Genomic DNA, 17,330 nt, shown 5'->3' with positions numbered 1-17,330 from the left:
ATGCTACAGGTACAAAACACAAAGAAACGCCATATGAAAGCAAGAAAACTAAAACTATAATTGTAAGTTAATCCACCGCCCACTCACCGACATTAAAACAAAGGGGGGGGGCATCAACAGGCACCATACTAAAGAGTTGAAGAGAGTCGAGGAGGAAGGAAAAGTCGAGGGGAGAAACTACTAACCAGACCTCCGCTGGGTGAGTGCAAAGGGGACTGGGATCTTGGATAAGCTTATTGCCACCCAGTTGAAAACCAATGGTCACTGCCAATGAGAAATCAATGGTAAACTTGCAATAATGCAAATTCATCTGCAAAGGTTACTGAAAGACGTGGAGAGTACTGGAAATCTGGGGAGACTTGTTGTCACTCAGACTCCAGAGAATATCACAAGTTGTTCTTAAAGAGAAATCTTTGATGATGGCTTGTGTGACTACTCGTGAGTAAATGATAATAATAAGAAGAAAGAAAGAAAAACATCAAGTCGATGCAGAATGGATCAAAAATATTGAAAGAGAAGTACCCTCTAGACTGGAGCAACAAATAAACATAACAGTCACCGTCGCTGAAGGTGAAGTCTAAAAAGCTTTCAAATTTGAAAGGCCTAGACCTGATGGAGTCCAGGGATATTGGTTTAAAACCTCCGAGCTCTTCACCCACTTCTTGTAACAATGTTAAACGTCTGTTTGAGACGGGTAACTTCCCTGATTGGCTGACAAAGGGAACTACACTCCTGATTATGAAAAGGGGATGAAGTGACAAACTTTAGGCCAATCACTTGCCTCTCAGTCACGTGGAAACTTTTCACTGGCTGAAAGTATCTATGGTCATTTAGATCAAAACAATTTGCTGCATGAAGAACAGAAAGGCTGTTGAAAAAGATCAGGAGGGACCAAGGATCAGCTTCTGTTCGATAAAATGATTCTAAGAAACTCCAAAAGAAGATCTACCAAAATTATTATGGGCTGTGTAGATTACAAGAAAGCATTCGACATGGTTTCACATTCATGGATACTTTTGTTTGGAAATTTTCAGAATTGCCCCTAACATCTGATCATCTATAACAAATAGCATGAACAATTGAGAAACTAATTTCACTTCAGGAAATGTTGTATTAGGCAAAGTGAAAATTAAGAGAGAAATTTTCCAGGATGATAGTCTTTCCCTTCTGCTTTTTGTCATCAGCTTGATCCTGTTGACACTTCTTTTACAAAATGTGAAATCGGAAAAGGACTTTCAACAGTTAACCATTATTTATGGATGATCTTACAGTTGTGGGAAACATGAATGAGAACCAGCTTCATACCTTGTTGAACACGATCAGATTGTTTAGTAATGAGATAAGGATGGAATTTGGCATCTCCAAATGTGCTGAATTCTTGTGAAGAAAAGGGGCAAGCTCATCCATTCGGATGGCCTTAAACTTCTAACAACAGAGCTGATGAAGCGAGAAAGGCTACAAATATTTGGGGATACTGGAAGCAGATAAGATTAAGAAGATAGAAAAAAACAGGTCACAGCCGAGTACAACAGAAGATTAAGGATTATTCTTAAATCACATCTCTACAGTCGGAAATATATGCCATCAACGCAAAAGCAGTAGCTATCATTCGATATACTGCTGGTATACTTGATGAATTAAAATAGTTTGACACAAAAATACATAAAATGCTTACAATTTATGGGGTCTTTGCTAAGAAAAGGGATCTACATTGATTGTATCTACCTGAAAATGAAGATGTTGTAAATATGGAAGAAGAAAATCTAACTAAATATATTTCTGAAAGCCATGAAATTCTTCTACATGAAGTGAGAAGAGATAATAAGCCCTGGGGTGCAGAAGAGTCAGAAATTACAAGAGAGAGGGGGAAATTATTTGGAAAGAAACAACATTTTACTGAATTTAGAGATAAAGACAGCAGGAAATACTTGGCTGGGGAAGATCTTAAAATATCTACTGAGAACACATTAATGGCAGCCCAGGAACAAGCCACTCTCATTAGGTCCGTCAAACACTACATTGACAAAACTGCAGAATCATCGATGTGCAGAATGTATAATGAAAGGGAAGAAACATTAGCGCATATTGTATCAGAATGACCTATGCTAGTTCAACATCAATATAAAAAAATGGAGACACGACAAAGTCAGTCATTCCTACACGGGAATATATGCAAACTCAATGAGAAGTGGTATGAGCATAAACCAGAAGTGGTGCAGGAAAACGACGATGTCAAACTTCTTTGGGATATGCGCATACAGACTGATAAGGTCCTTGAACACTCCAGATCTGACATACTTTTACTAAATAAAAACAAGAGAATTTGCTCAATTACTTATGTAGCCTGCCCTTTCGATACCAGAGTTCAAGAGAAAAAACAAGAAAAAATAAATAAATACTAAGATCTGAAATGGGAATTAGTTAGACTCCGGAAATCTAAAGGTGATTTCCATTGTAATTGGAACACTTGGGACCATAACAAAAAGCCACCATAAATGGCTTAATCAGATTAACAAGATAATTTCTTTTCCAATTTTGCACAAATCTTGCCTGTTAGGAACGGCGATAGTGTTAATACAGCTTGAATGTCTAAAGTTAAAAGAATTGATCTGATGTTTAATAAATGAAAATTCCATCTAAAAACATCCAAAGTTTGAGACTACTATATAATAATAATAATCTGTAATTGACTTGTACTAAAATACACCCAATAAGTATCGAAAATCAATAATAATAATAATAATAATAATAATAATAATAATAATAATAATAATAATAATAAAATCATATTAAAGAAAGTACTGTCCAATTTTAATCAAAGTTAAGATTTTTATACAGTCTAACATTACAAGTGCATTTGAGAAGTTTTATCTCCGCATATGCAGAAAAGTCCGGTGTATAAAATCAACAGTAGGTTCATTGATAAGACAGGGGCGCGTTCGAAATGAATGTTTTTGCTTAAAGCACAATTTAACCCTGATATTTGACTTTTGCATTTTAAATTTTAATTCAAATCATTATATAAAATTATTTCATAAAATCAAGAGTAGGTTCTCTAAAGTGCAATGTACACTACACAATGCATCGTTGTAGACTAAGTCACTGTGGGGAGACATGTTAGCTTTCTCCCAGTGCATCATGATATTGAATATCGATTAGAGAAGGCAATCCATCAATTTGATTGACGAATAGACGATTTCATGGAGTTCAATGAAAATAAAAATATTAGAAGTGTAGAACATTCGTTGATCTTCATTCAATCCCAGGCAACATCGTGTCTTCCTGTTATATATATATATATATATATATATATATATATATATATATATATATATATATATATATATATATATATATACTACTACTACTACTACTGCGGTAATACTTGCTTTTCTCTATAATGGACAATTTCTATCTAGTATTTTACAGTTAGTTTTAATAAACAAGGATAGAGAAACGTGAGTATAAAATAAGAATGGGAACAATGAAACAGCATACAAGTTGAATCCAAAAAGCATTTAAGCTGACATACCAAACTCTTTGATTCTGAATAACTAACATTTGTTATCGTTGTACCATGTTATTGGCACTGTAGTCATTTATTATGCATATAATTCTTGGTTTCATTTGGTAGAAAGAAATCAGATAGAAGCTAAATTATTTCGTAAGAGTTTATGATATTGCAGAAGTTCATATCAGCATGGTATCGAAGGTTTCAATCTGGGAAAATGGGCCTAAGCAAAAAAAAAATAGTGTTTTCTTGAGTTTAATTATATATTGCTCATTGACTTTCTTAAACCAGATTTGAGCCATCTTAGAGCCAGTGAATTTCTGAATTATAATAATTATATATATATATATATATATATATATATATATATATATATATATATATATATATATATACACACACAATTATATAAATGCAACTTTGTGTGTGAGTTCTTTCCTTACAGACTTCGAAACGTCTGAACAAATTTTCTTTAAAATTTACAGAACATTAGTGTGTAAGTCTGGGAGTGATCTTAAGTAAAGTTTTATCTCAGAATACCCTCGATAATTACCGATAATCGAAACCGTTATTTTAATTTATCTATCATCGGTAAAGCCATTTTTCCATGTCGTCTCTTAGCAACAATGATAGAACAACGGACTGTTAAAATTATCCTGTTTTTTTTTGTGTTTTTTGTTGTTGTTTTGTTTTTGTTGTTGTTGTTTTGTTTTTTTTGTTTTTTTGTTTTTTTTTTGCATCACGTTCAAACTCCACACGTAAATTTCTTAATTTTTTTCATTCATTGCAAAGAATTTTATAAGACTTGAAAATTGGCATGTTTTTGTTTTATTTTGTTTTTTGCATGACGTGGTCTGTAGGTTCAAACTCACATAAATTTCTTAATGTTTTTTTTTTCATTAACTGGGAAGAAATTGATATAAAATAATTTTATAAAAGAAACAGTAGATTCTCTACAGTGCACTGTAGAATAACATATATTTTGGACTAAGTTACTGTATGGAGGCATGTGAGGCGATTTCACAGATTTTGATGACAATAAAAATATAGGAGTGTGTATTCGCTGATCACCATTCAATCCCGGACAACGTCGGGTCTCCCTGCTAGTATACACACACACACACACACACACATCTATATGTTGACTGAATTTTCTACTTCAGATCTAAATAGCATTGCCTATCAAAAATCGATATTTTGATATTTGATTTGCTGATCATTTTTCTTTCATTGAATGCTGGATTTAGACTATTGTTCTCATCTTGAGTATTTGTTTTGTTTTTTTGCATCACGTGGTCTGTAGGTTCAATACAACGTTTCAGCTGATGTAACTTTATCTTGTCAAACTTGGGAATCTGCAAAAAATTTTGACTTTATTTAATTCACAGAGATAACATTCTCTTGTTCCATCAGCGATGAGTAGGTAGAAGTCACTTGTATGGGCTGCACTGAAACTTGAGCTATCAAAAACCAAAAAGTGTCATTTAGCAGTTATGCCATGGGTTCTTGCAGGTCAATGCAGGTCAACACTAAAACTACAATTGCAAATTACTTAAGACATGGCAGATGGCATGAGAGCATGTTATCTCCATGGATTAATAAACGGTTCTATTGGAAATTCCAAGAGATTCCAGATTTTCAAGTTCAACACGATATGCCTAAAGAAGGTCGGGGGTTACATCGGCCAAAACCTTGTCAAGATGAGAAAAGTAATCCAAATAATCCAAGTGACATATTTCTTAAGACATTCCTCTTTTATAAAAATAAAAATTCTCCTTACTTCCATATTATCCTTGGAATGTAGAAGTAAAGAATCCTATTATTTTGCTATCTAATTTACATATGTGTTTATGGTGTGAATGAACACACTATAGAAATGAGCTGAAAGTTACTATTTTAGAAATGCTCACAGTGACATTAAAAACTATTAGAAAATGCTTGAATCAGTATACAATGAGAAAAGACTAAAGAAATAAGCTGAGTGAGAGTTGGGCAACCTTTTCAGTTAATGGTAATTAATCAAAGCAATTAAAATGGAAACTCAATCCCAGAATGAAGACTTACTTTATCATGTATTTTGTATGATTAAAGTATATAAAAGTAAAGGCTGATTAATCTTCTCTTCTCTATCTATCTATCTATCTATCTATCTATTCTTCTATCTTATTTATTGATAAAATATATGATTAACTAGGCACGGCAAAAAAAAAAAAAATGAAAACAAAGCAAAGTTGTTGCGTTTTTTAAAACGAAATAAAATGTATTATTATTATCCATTATTCTTAAGCAACTTTTTTTCCAGAAAGATAAAAGCCTGAATTTTATCATATGAAAAGCAGAATAATATAAAACTTTTTTCTACTATTTTTAATAGAATTTAAAAATTTTAATTTAAAAAAAAACACCATTCGCCGCCACTTTTGCCTAAATAAAATTTAGGATGATTTGCTATAAGAATATGCAAAAGTTAATTTAGTTCTGCAAATTTCCATGTATTTTTAAAGCTTGTTTTGACGAACAAGTGATGAATCAACTTTATAAGGGTTTCATTTTTTTTCATAAGCGAGATATATATATATATATATATATATATATATATGAGAATTAATAATAAGCTCTACTCTCTATTGCGTATTGAGCTTTTTTTTTTATTCGGTTGGGATTAAATTTTCTATATATAAATACTGTTATTTATATTAGTTTTAAGTTTACCATTGCATAAACACTACATCCCTTTGTTTTCATATATATATATATATATATATATATATATATATATATATATATATATTGCCGGAGTTAAGCAACAATGAGGCTGGCCAGTACTAAATGGGTGACCATTTTAGAGATTCCAGGTGGCGTATGTGTTAGAGACAACTCCTGCATCTACTATCACGATTTGTCGTCTTTACCCTGTCTTTCCATCAGGTCCAAGACGATAGAGTGTGGTAGATGCAAGTCCCCTACACTTTAAATTAAGTCAAGCGCAAGTTACATCAAAACGAAAAGGGGGAGATAACAACAGTTTGTAAATACAAAAAAAATTGTTTGTAGGCCTTATGGTCTTCCATAGATAAGGCAATATCACGTAACAACAAATTGCCAAAAGAAAGTTTCATATATTTAGCAAAATGCACAGTTATTTATCGATTTTTTTTCTTTTTGGTATCGATTATTCAAAGCATTTCCTATATAATAGTATATTAGCAATATTGGGTTCACTAAAAGTAAATTGTTACTTTATTTTTCAAAGATTAAAAAGTAGCGCTTTTCGCAAAAATAATAAAAAAAAAATATATATATATATATATATATATATATTGCTAATCTCAAAGATAATTATTATTAACATATTCAACGAATTTCACACTTCAAAACACAAAAAATTAAACATATTCAAAATTCGAATTTTCGACATTAAAATCTGATACGTGCACAATTGGTTTTTATCTATAATACTCACCCTCCCCACAATACAATATATTTTGTTCAATTTCGACTTATTATTCTAAGCATATTTGTAACCAGATATAAAGAAAGAAGGTTTTTAGGCAAAAATATATAAATATCGATTATCGAAAAGTTCACCATAATGGAGTCCATTCGTTACTTAATAATCGATGAAAATTTCATATTGATTGGATTATTACTTGATTTTTGGTGGATTTTTAAAGAGAAACTCCATCAAAAATATTTACTTCCTCCTTCCGTTTTGGTCGTAACTTAACAAAACAAAGTAATCAACCGATTTATTGATACAATACAAGTAATCAACAGATTTTTGCACACAAAAATAAAATTTATTAAATTTTCAAAGATATTACGAACTTCAAAGACAAAACCGTTGCAAAAATAACTAGTTTTGACAATCAGGAAAGGATTGACATGCATGCACAAAACAAAAACATGTGGAGATGTCAATTGTTCAGATTTTATCGTTAAACTTGAGTTAATGATTAGTTATATCATTTTGTACTCATCCCTGGGATTATTCTTTTCATAACCAAACATTGTTGTAATAAATATTGTTTTCCAGTAACCAAACCTGAATCCGGTAATAATCATAATTTTGTTGTTAGCTAAACTTTAGAGAATACCACCAGTTGTCAGTTAGTGATCTCTGATGATGGCCTGTGTGAGAATTTTTAGTGAGTACAAATAATTTGAATAATAAAAGTAAAATTAGTTATGCAAGCAGGATGTCTTAACAGCTATGTCAAAGTTTATGAATTTTTAACAAAATCTAAGCATCTCGAAAATCACTGGTGATGAAGATGTTGCTGATTTTCGTCCAACCAAGGTAGAAATTTCATCTTTCAACATCTCTAAAATAAAGTTTATCTACTAGTACCACCTATCCTTGGGTTCTTGCCCTGCTCCGGTCAAAATGAATAGCTCTTCCTTTGAAAAATGACCCCCACAATTTATTTCAATAAGCTCTTACAACTGATTTTTACTCTAAATCTAAAATAAAAGGCGTATATTCAGTCTGTTGCTAAGCTTGTAAAAAAAAAAATAAAAAATAAAATTAAAAGAAAACAAGTGGTTGAATCGTTCTATCTAACCTCTAATGCAATCGTTCTGGCTATATGTACGAGTCAGACACATCCAAAGATGGAGATAACTGCTGCCAAATCTGAGGGGGTGCCACTGATAAACACTATTTCCTGCCTTGACAAAATGCAAAATCGACTTTGAAATTTAGTAGGGTGATCTGCTTTTTTTCATACAGCTCCTTTATCACAGAAGAAACATTATCAGTCTCTTTCTCTCCCAATCTTTCTTTCCATGGAAGGTGCTCGACTGAGCTCCAATCTGTTTGGGTTTTTTTTTTTGTAAAATATTCACAGTAAGAACTTGTCTTATTACGACAATGGAAAAAGACTTCTTTCTTCCTCCGTGTGTCTAACGTTAGACAGAATTTTCATAAACAGAGCTTCTGTGCAAGGACATTCCATCTGTCGAACCCATTACAATGGAATTGCTTTCCTGTAAATTACAACATGGTCGTCTTTAAATCCAATGTCAACAAAAATACTTGTCATAAACCGTCCTCATAAATAATCAAACTCAGTTCATACCATTGTTATTCATCTTTCGGCTGACAATAGTTCCATCTCGTCAAACATTATCCTCGAATAATTCTTGGCTTTGATAATTGGTGACCCAATAGTTAAAATAACCAAACAAATCACTTATTTCTCTCTTAGTTATCTATGTATTTCTTTCATCTGCTCTGTGTACTGATTCAACCATTTTCTAATAGTTTTTAATGACTGATGTTAATGCTCTCTTTCAAGCTAATTTGCACACACCATAAACACGCATGTAAATTAGATAGCAAAATTATTTTCTTTATTATTTAGGCTTTTTTATATACTAATGAGTCACCACTTATCAAGGCCAAAAGCCACTGGATGATAAAAGTCATATTGGATGATAAACAATACTATGAGAGGATTGAAAACGATGATGAAATGAACAAATTTTGCTTATTTAAAAGCACGGCTTAACAAGTATTGGTTAACATTGGAAGCAACCCAGCAGTATTGCATTTCACAGATGGAAAGGTTTGGAAAATAAAAATCTATTCATGGAAGTTTCTTTTGATTTAAGGTACATGAAGGAAGGGGGGAAATTTCTTGGGAGCGGTTGTAGATAGGCACGTTTTTGTTGCGAATGCTTTACATAAGGATGGAACAGATATTAGAGCTCAGTCGAGCATCTACCATGAAAACAAGAATATAGTAGAGAAAGACTAGCAACGTCTCTACTGTGAAAAAGTGGACATTCAGTCATGCAAGATGAATTTCTTAAAAGATATATCGTAGTTGATGAATTTTCGAATGAAATGTCAAACTGGAACAAATTCTTGTAGTAGTTGTGACCCATCGGGTCACGAATAAGTATTATATCTCCTAAATTTCTAAAACAAAAACAAAATATTACTTTAATATTCAACCAAACTAACGCGAACTCGGCCTAAAATAAACAAATTGAATGGAGATAATACAGGTGTGTTTGGTATAGCTATCGAAATTGGCAGTTGTTGCGAAATCTTAAAGAACTTGTCATCTCATTAATGTTAATGTAATTCTTTGATATGACAGGGACGCACGAGAAAATTAAGGTTTTACTTCGATTTAGCAACATAAATGAATCATTATACTTGAATTTCGTTTTGAAACTTTAATTAAAAGTAGAAATTATTTTTTAATTTCAGCTTAAACGCGTAATTAAGGGATTTCGGTATAGCTAATTGCGGAAATGGCCGAAATAGTTTACGATTTTAAAACCACGAAAACAAATGTAAAATGACAGGCGACAATAAGCGTGCAAAATTGGATTAGAGTTTAAAAAAAAAAAAAAAAAAAAAAGATGACTTTCAAATCTTAAAGTGATTTGGCCATTTCCGGGACTAACTCTAGGTACCCATTTCTTGAAAGTATCGGGCTTAATTTCGAACGTTTTTTTGTTTGTTTGTTTGTTTGTTTGGATTGATATTCATATTAAAACCCTTTTTTCTATTCATTTAAAAAGAAAATACAACTTTGTTATATATTGGTCGTGAAATTGCATTCATTTGCAAAATATCTCACTAATTTGCATATTCTTTTAAACATTCATTTTAATTAATTCCCTATTAGTTTTTTTTTTTCGGTTTTCTTATGGGATGATCATCTTTAGTTAACTATTACGTGTAATTATATTCATGCAGATATTCTACATGATTTATACTTGCGTAATATATGCGTAAAAACAAACCTCTTTCTATATATATTTATGTATGCGTATATACATTTGTTTAAAATATTTTACCTTCCAAACTCATGTCAACTTTTGATCTACAGACATGAAACTTAATATATAGGGTATTCGAACACATGCGAAACTTTATATTTGGGTTTTAGCCGGGGGAAATCGGTACAAAAGTGTGAAAATTTTAAAAAAATGGAAGTTGCCAGGTGAAGGTCGCACGACGGCATTACGAATATGCATGCGTAACGTAATAGCTATTGGTTCATGTTTTTATTTTTAGCCTCGCAGCAAACGCCTCAGATGGAAAAATAAATCGTAAGCTAAACGTTTTGGTTTCGATTCTCGGTGGTAGCGCACGCGGCGCACGCCGCATGAGTCTTTCATTTTTTTTTTTTTTTTTTTTTTTTCTTACTTTTAAAATCATTACTATGTATTGGGTCCAATATAATAAATACGAAATCTACATTAATCAAAATATCATATATATATAAAAGTATATTTTACGACCGAGCAATGCCGGGCGCGGGCGGCCTGCTAGTTTTCCCATAATTAAATAAATTTTAAAAAATGGTCGGCATTTGTAGTAATACTTTCATAATTATTCGAAGCCGTTAAAATGTTTGTCTTGAATAAAAAATATAATTTGGCATTTCGTATAATATAAATATCAGCTTTTGTGAATTTTAACAGTTTTGTTTTGATTTTAGGAGTGTTCCGTTCGCGGCAAGGGAAGTGTGAACATTAAAGCCCTTCCTTTTCATGTGGCTGTCTAAATTTTAACGGAGATGTTTAAAATACGCAAGTGGCTAAAAGTCAAGTAATATGGTTCAGTGCATTCTTCTTAAGCCAAAGGAAAATATTTATTTTATCACGCGCCTGTCATATCCAAAGAACCCATGTGTAGCCTTGCAGTGAAGTTTGTACAACATAAAAGATTTCACTTGTGTTGTTTTAATCAAGACTACCATTCTCATTCACAACCTCCGACCTTCTTCAGGTGCATTTTAACTTCAAACCTTTATGCAAATTTGTGAAACTTGGCGGAATTTAAAACTAAACATTTAGTTCTTGTTCCGCCAGCCCTAACCAGAAAGAAAAGTTTATTTTTATCGCCTGTAGTAAGAATTGAACCTTCAACAAACTGATAACCGATTTAGGAACCGAACTAAGAATAACATTCTTTTTAATCATGTTAATGAAAAAATTTTAAAAATAAAAAAAAACTTCCTCTCGGTCATGGCTGACAAAATCGGAACAATCTACCCCGTCCCCGTGAATTCAATAAAGAGTTCAGTTCGAAATTCCGTATAAGTTTCAAAGTTTAATGTAAAGATTTCCAAGTTGTCAACGATGCACCTGAGGAAGGTCGGAGGTTACAACGTTGTGAAAAAAAAAATGCAATCCAAATTATTAATAATACACATGGAAAAAAATGCCGAAATTAGATGTGAATCTTTTTGTTTTGTTTTTCATTTCTCGTTTTGTTGTGTGTTGTTTCTGCTTATGTCTACTTTTGTATTGGTGATGGTGCTCGTGTTGGACTGTTTTTAAGGGGGGGGGGACTTACCATGATAATCCATTTGATTCCAATATGTGTTATCCACCTCCGAATCGACAACGCCATGGCGTTGAAGCCCTCGACGGTAAAAAAAAAAAAAAAAAAAAATGGGGCTCCGGCTCGCAGACGATTCGTCTCTTCTCTCCCTTAGAAATAAAGTTGACAGAGAGAGAGAGTGAGGGAGAGAGAGAGAGTGAGGGAGAGAGAGAGAAGGAGAGAGAGAGGGAGAGAGAGGGGGGAGGGGAACAGTCAGAGGGAGCAGGACACAAAGACTTTTAAACCAGCTGTATTTAATCCATCCAGTGCCATGAGTATTTTTAAGGAAGCGTGGACTTTTACTACATTACTTAATCTCTCTCTCTCTCTCTCTCTCTCTCTCTCTCTCTCTCTCTCTCACACACACACACACACACCAAGAAAAAGGGAAGAAATCTTGCATGTGCCGTCGTCCAATAAAATCCTAATACGAGGCAGCCATATACTCTTAAAACACACTAGTGTACCAAAAACAGTCAGTCTCTCACACACACACTTACCAAGTCATAGAATATAGAAAGCAGTAAAGCACTGACTACTGAGACAGACGCGGGGTGAGAGACTACAGTGCGCACGCTTACATACGGATACGCACCCACGCATAATAAACACTTAGGAAGCTCTACCCAGACACCGAACGGATAGGAGGGGTGGCAAACACCGGTTTAGTGGTGATAAAGAGAAAAAGGATAAAAATAGGAGAAACTTTAATTTTACTATTATTCTCTCTTTCCCTTTCTCTCTGTTATTTGCTTCTTATTACTTATTAAATGTGCTTATCCGGCGTTGCCCTGGAGTCGTTTTCATTCTCATTTTTGTCTCGTTTAACTTTTGACAAGGATTTGTTTGATTATTTTACCAAATTGTGTTTTAAAAAGATTTAAATTTATTAATTCAATTTGGATCATTTGGCCATTCAATGGCAAATATGTAGTTTTCTGGCCGCCGTAGTTTTATCGGAAAGACAAAACGAAGTAGCTGAAAAAATGTATTATTTTATGTCCTTATTTAGATTAGACTAATACACACATGAAATATGACAGTTGAAGACAAAATACCAGGAAAACTATTTGGCGTGGTTACGTATTTCGTGTACACAAAAGAAGAAAAATACGGGAAATTATCATGTCGAATTGTAAAAAAAAAAAAAATAAGATTCTTTTTTTATTTGGAGTCAATGAACTTGGGTTCACAGCATCACATAGTGTTTGCACATTAGACCATTTCAGCATGTAATCGGAAATGTGAGTTTTATTAAAATTCTATTCGATAATTTTCTGTAATTTTTGGTGATACGTAAGTATATGAAATAGTTTTCCTTTTATTTTATTTGCAACTACAGGTGTCTCACTGTCTCACTACAATAACTATACGACCTCACGCGGATAATTACTAATTATATGAACGAATTATATGAACTAATTATGTTAACTCATTATATGAACTAATTATGTGAACTCATCGACGGAGACCTATTTGTAAGGGTGTGTGTAGTTTTCACCAATTCATGATCGAGATCCATCAATTTTTAGGACTGAGGTTGCAGGTGCTGAAATATCTTGAAGTCGAAAGAAGGAAGATATCCGCGGGACCGTTAAAGGTAAATTTAACGAGATCGCTGATTAATAGAAGGGTTTCAGGGAGTCACATCTGTTGTATAGCAGGGGGTTAATATTTAAAGATGGCGAGGAGTTCGTATTGGGGCACATATATAACGGGACCCATATAATACAGACATACCGATAGTGATGATGAGGGAGAGAAGACATTTATATTACAGTTCTTTTCACGCATATTAGAGCAGAGGATGATATGATGCACAGTTCTTAACACAGAGGAGGAGAGATCCATAATATTCGAAAAGTTACACAATGTTCATTATAAGATGATAAACACAATTACCTTTCGTTCGTGATGAAGGATGACACAAGACAGCAGTTAGAACATAATGATGACTTCTTTATTCATCGGATCGACCGGTCGATTGATGTCACGAATTCAAATTTGGATCTACATAGTCTAAATGTTCTCCCTTCGCTTCTGAGGGATTAACTGACCAACTCTCTGGCTCTCTTCTAGCTGACTTGCTCTGACTTGCTAACTGACTAAAATCCGAACCTATAATATGGAGAAATGTCCTTTGTATATGACGTCAGAAGTGTGGCTTTCAAACGTGACCAATTTCGCATGGCTCTACATATGTTTGTCCAACACACTTTTGACAAACAAAAGAATCCTCAATTCTAATCTAATCTATTTTAAACAATGTAATTTAATTTGCATTGTTCATTCTTTTACTGACATATTTAATAATCAGATTTCTAAAAGAATTAACAATAGACTTAATTTCTAACATTCCATTTTTCCATTATCTTTAGCACTTGCCTACAGGTTTCGATCCTCGGCTTATCCTAATCTCATTTTCACTTATCTAATATTCTTCTTATTTACAGGGAAAGAGGACAGCCCTTTTCCATGTAATAACATCTTTACATAAATCAGAATAAAAATATAGAAATAAAATCCGGAAAATAACAACACTTGACAAAGAACTTTGAAATCACAGTATTAACATGAACCAACATTAATTTAACTGTCAAGAATATTAGTTTAAATTGTTCCAACGTGTTTTCTTGTTTCGAGTGTTCATAATGCAGGAATAGCAAAGTAAGGATTTCATGAGAATAGCACAAATTACTGATTTTTTATGTCCACGGTGTCACGCGTGGCTCGGAATTAATGTGATTATTTTCTGAGAATTATCAGTCCATAATCGTGAAAGCATGCATTTGTGTTGATCTCGTGAGGACAGTAGCTTGAAACAAAATTGTTTAAAAAGAAGAATTAAATTCTCCTTCAATGTGGCAACTTTCCATGATGAGAATTAAAGTTCATGTGCTTAGCGCACGCAAAGTTATGTTGAGTAATTTAACGTCTCAAGGACGGAGTTCCCTTCAGCACGTGATGTGGTAAAGAGTTTGAAGGGAAAAGTTATTTTATTTTTGCAGCAAATCTTTATAAAGAGATTTCTCGAATGTTCCAGCCAGATTGCTTTACTTTTACGTGACCTAGTTCCTTTGTTTTATGTGTACAGGTGGTCACATCACGATGTTGTGTGGTTGCACGTTCTACATACACGTGGTCGTTGAAAACGGTTATTGCTATGAAAATGTTTCTGTCATAGATTTGTTCCGGCCGTGTGTAGCGGTCGCTACAGAACTGTTATATTTCAATTGTAATTTAAATAACAAATAAATTATGACATGCTGAACATATTGGCGTTAAAATAAGTTTAGCATCACGTATGAAATACGGAAACACTTTTTTTAAGTTAGTAAATTAGCCGACATACTCGCATAAATTCAAGTTGGATATCTGTAAGTATTCTCTCAGCTAGTAAATATAAAATTTCGGACAGAGAATAATTAAGACAAACAGAAATATAATAAGTTTTCATATAACTCAGTAAAAGGCTTCTTTTTCGCTTTTTCGTCTTAATTACTTTCCGTTCCAAGTTTTATATCGACTAGTTGACAGAAAACTTACAGGCATCAAATTTGAATTTATACCAGTATGCCGGCTAATTACGAATTTAAAGTGTTTTTTTAATTTATTTTATACGTAATTATAAATTATTTTAAACGCCAATACGTTTAGCATGTCATAATCTTCAAGATTAATATACAATTTTTAATATCGTCTTTGCAATAAAATTAAATGAATCGGAAAATTAAATGTTTACCCATTATCAAATTATTAATAGAACCAAATTGTAAACCTATAACAGCAATTCGGAATCTTAACATCGGAGTCTAAGGGAGGTAAATCTGTTTTACTAAAGTAGTTTTCTTAGAATTGTTCGCATGTTTTGTTTAAGAAAAATCACAATATCGTCGAATTGTACATTGTTTTTTTTTAATGTTATAGAACTGATATGTCCTAAGGTGGCTTATTATATGGACAAGCAAAGATAAAGTATTCCGTGAAAAGAATAAATAAATATACACTGTGGTTTGAATACTGAAAGAGAAGTTTATTTTTTATATACATAGAGACAAATAAAGCGTGTTAACGTTCAGGGAGGAAGTCTCTGTTGTTTTTTATGAGAGTCCGGTGAAAACCAGTGACTCGGTTCCTTATGTAGAATGTTTTGGGTTGGTTACCTATCTCCACAAAACATCCCCCCCCAAAGCCAATTTATCATTGGAGAATTTTGCTTAGTACCGTTTGTTTTTAGGTCTGGGGTTCAGTCGGTTAACTTTTCTTTTCACCCTTGTACTTTTTCTCCTCAACACCGTTTGAGGGGATGGAGCTGGTGGTGAAACTAGTACTCTCTGACCTGGAGTAGAAGATACTACTCTCGAAATAGGTTGTGCTATGGGTAGAGGAATATCAAAAGCGTCATACTAATGCTCTAAGGGCAGTTCATTATCTTCTGCCTGTTTGTAGTCATCAGTGTGTCGAGGTCTTAGCTAATTCATATGCCTGCGACAGTCAAATTTACTACTTCTTACCGAATATAGCATGTGCCCAATTCTTTTCATAATCATCCCCTCCTCCCAAAAGCTTTTTCCAGTCTTATAGTTCAAGAAGAATATTTTGTCACCAGGTTTATAGAACCTTGTCGAATGATTTTCTCTCGTTGTTGTTGTTTTGGTTGCATTTGGTAAAATCCTGTCAAATATGGATCTGATTTTCCATGCGAACATTAGTTCAGCTGGTGACAAACTGGCATGCGTGTTTGGGTTAGGAGTGATCCTGTATACAGACAAAAAAATTTCAAGACACTTCTCATTTTATTTTATTTTACTTTTGTTAGTTTGAAGAGATGAAGGGCTCCTTCCTGGAGCTAACACTTGATTCTATTATAATTTAAATTTATATCCGAGGGATCTTTTAAGAATAGACACTGTTCCCTTTATGGCTGCTATCTGTATTTCCTTACAGCTTGGTTTTCCAGGGATTGCTTCTAAGTATTTTTGACGGTTCTTTTTTATTAAGCCAGTTGCTCCTGTCACAACTGGTATAATGTTTATTTCTTTCAGAGACCATGTTGCTTTTAGATCATTTTTAAGCTCCTGATATTTTGTTATCTTTTCCCGTTCTGCTCTATTAAGACCAAAGTCGTTTGGAACTGTGACATCGATAATGAGTGCAGTCCTTTCGAGCTTGTTCCATATTACTATATTTGGCTTGATGGCCTTGTCTTTTATGTATCTGCCTGCCTGTATGTCTTTGTCGTAGAACACTGTCACTTTTTCGTTTGATGTTATCGGTGGTGGTTCATGTTCCCAGATGTTCGACGACCTATCTAGTTGCATCTCTCCACAGATCTTCCAATGTAAGTATCTACATACTTTGTTATGGCGAGCAGTGTAATGACCATCGGCTAGAAGGATCTTGCATCCAGACATTAGGTGGCTTGGGCTTTCAACAGCTGAGTGACATAATCTGCATTGGTCGGTT

General features: G+C 33.3%; 1 protein-coding gene across 1 annotated transcript in view; it reads right to left on the bottom strand.

The window, feature by feature from the left end:
* LOC145241502 (NADPH oxidase 4-like) overlaps nt 1-12,233 on the bottom strand; it is a 288,627-nt gene extending 276,394 nt beyond the window's left edge. The window contains exon 1 of the mRNA XM_080104521.1: nt 11,838-12,233. Within this exon, the coding sequence (XP_079960647.1) occupies nt 11,838-11,894 (57 nt within the window). The 5' untranslated portion in view covers nt 11,895-12,233. The remainder of the gene's footprint in view (nt 1-11,837) is intronic.
* Nucleotides 12,234-17,330: the final 5,097 nt, after the last annotated feature.

Source organism: Euprymna scolopes, chromosome 20, assembly GCF_053919585.1.
Source record: "Euprymna scolopes isolate OS-2025 chromosome 20, ASM5391958v1, whole genome shotgun sequence".
Taxonomy (NCBI): Eukaryota; Metazoa; Mollusca; class Cephalopoda; order Sepiida; family Sepiolidae; genus Euprymna; species Euprymna scolopes.
This window is presented reverse-complemented; position numbering and strand designations above follow the sequence as displayed.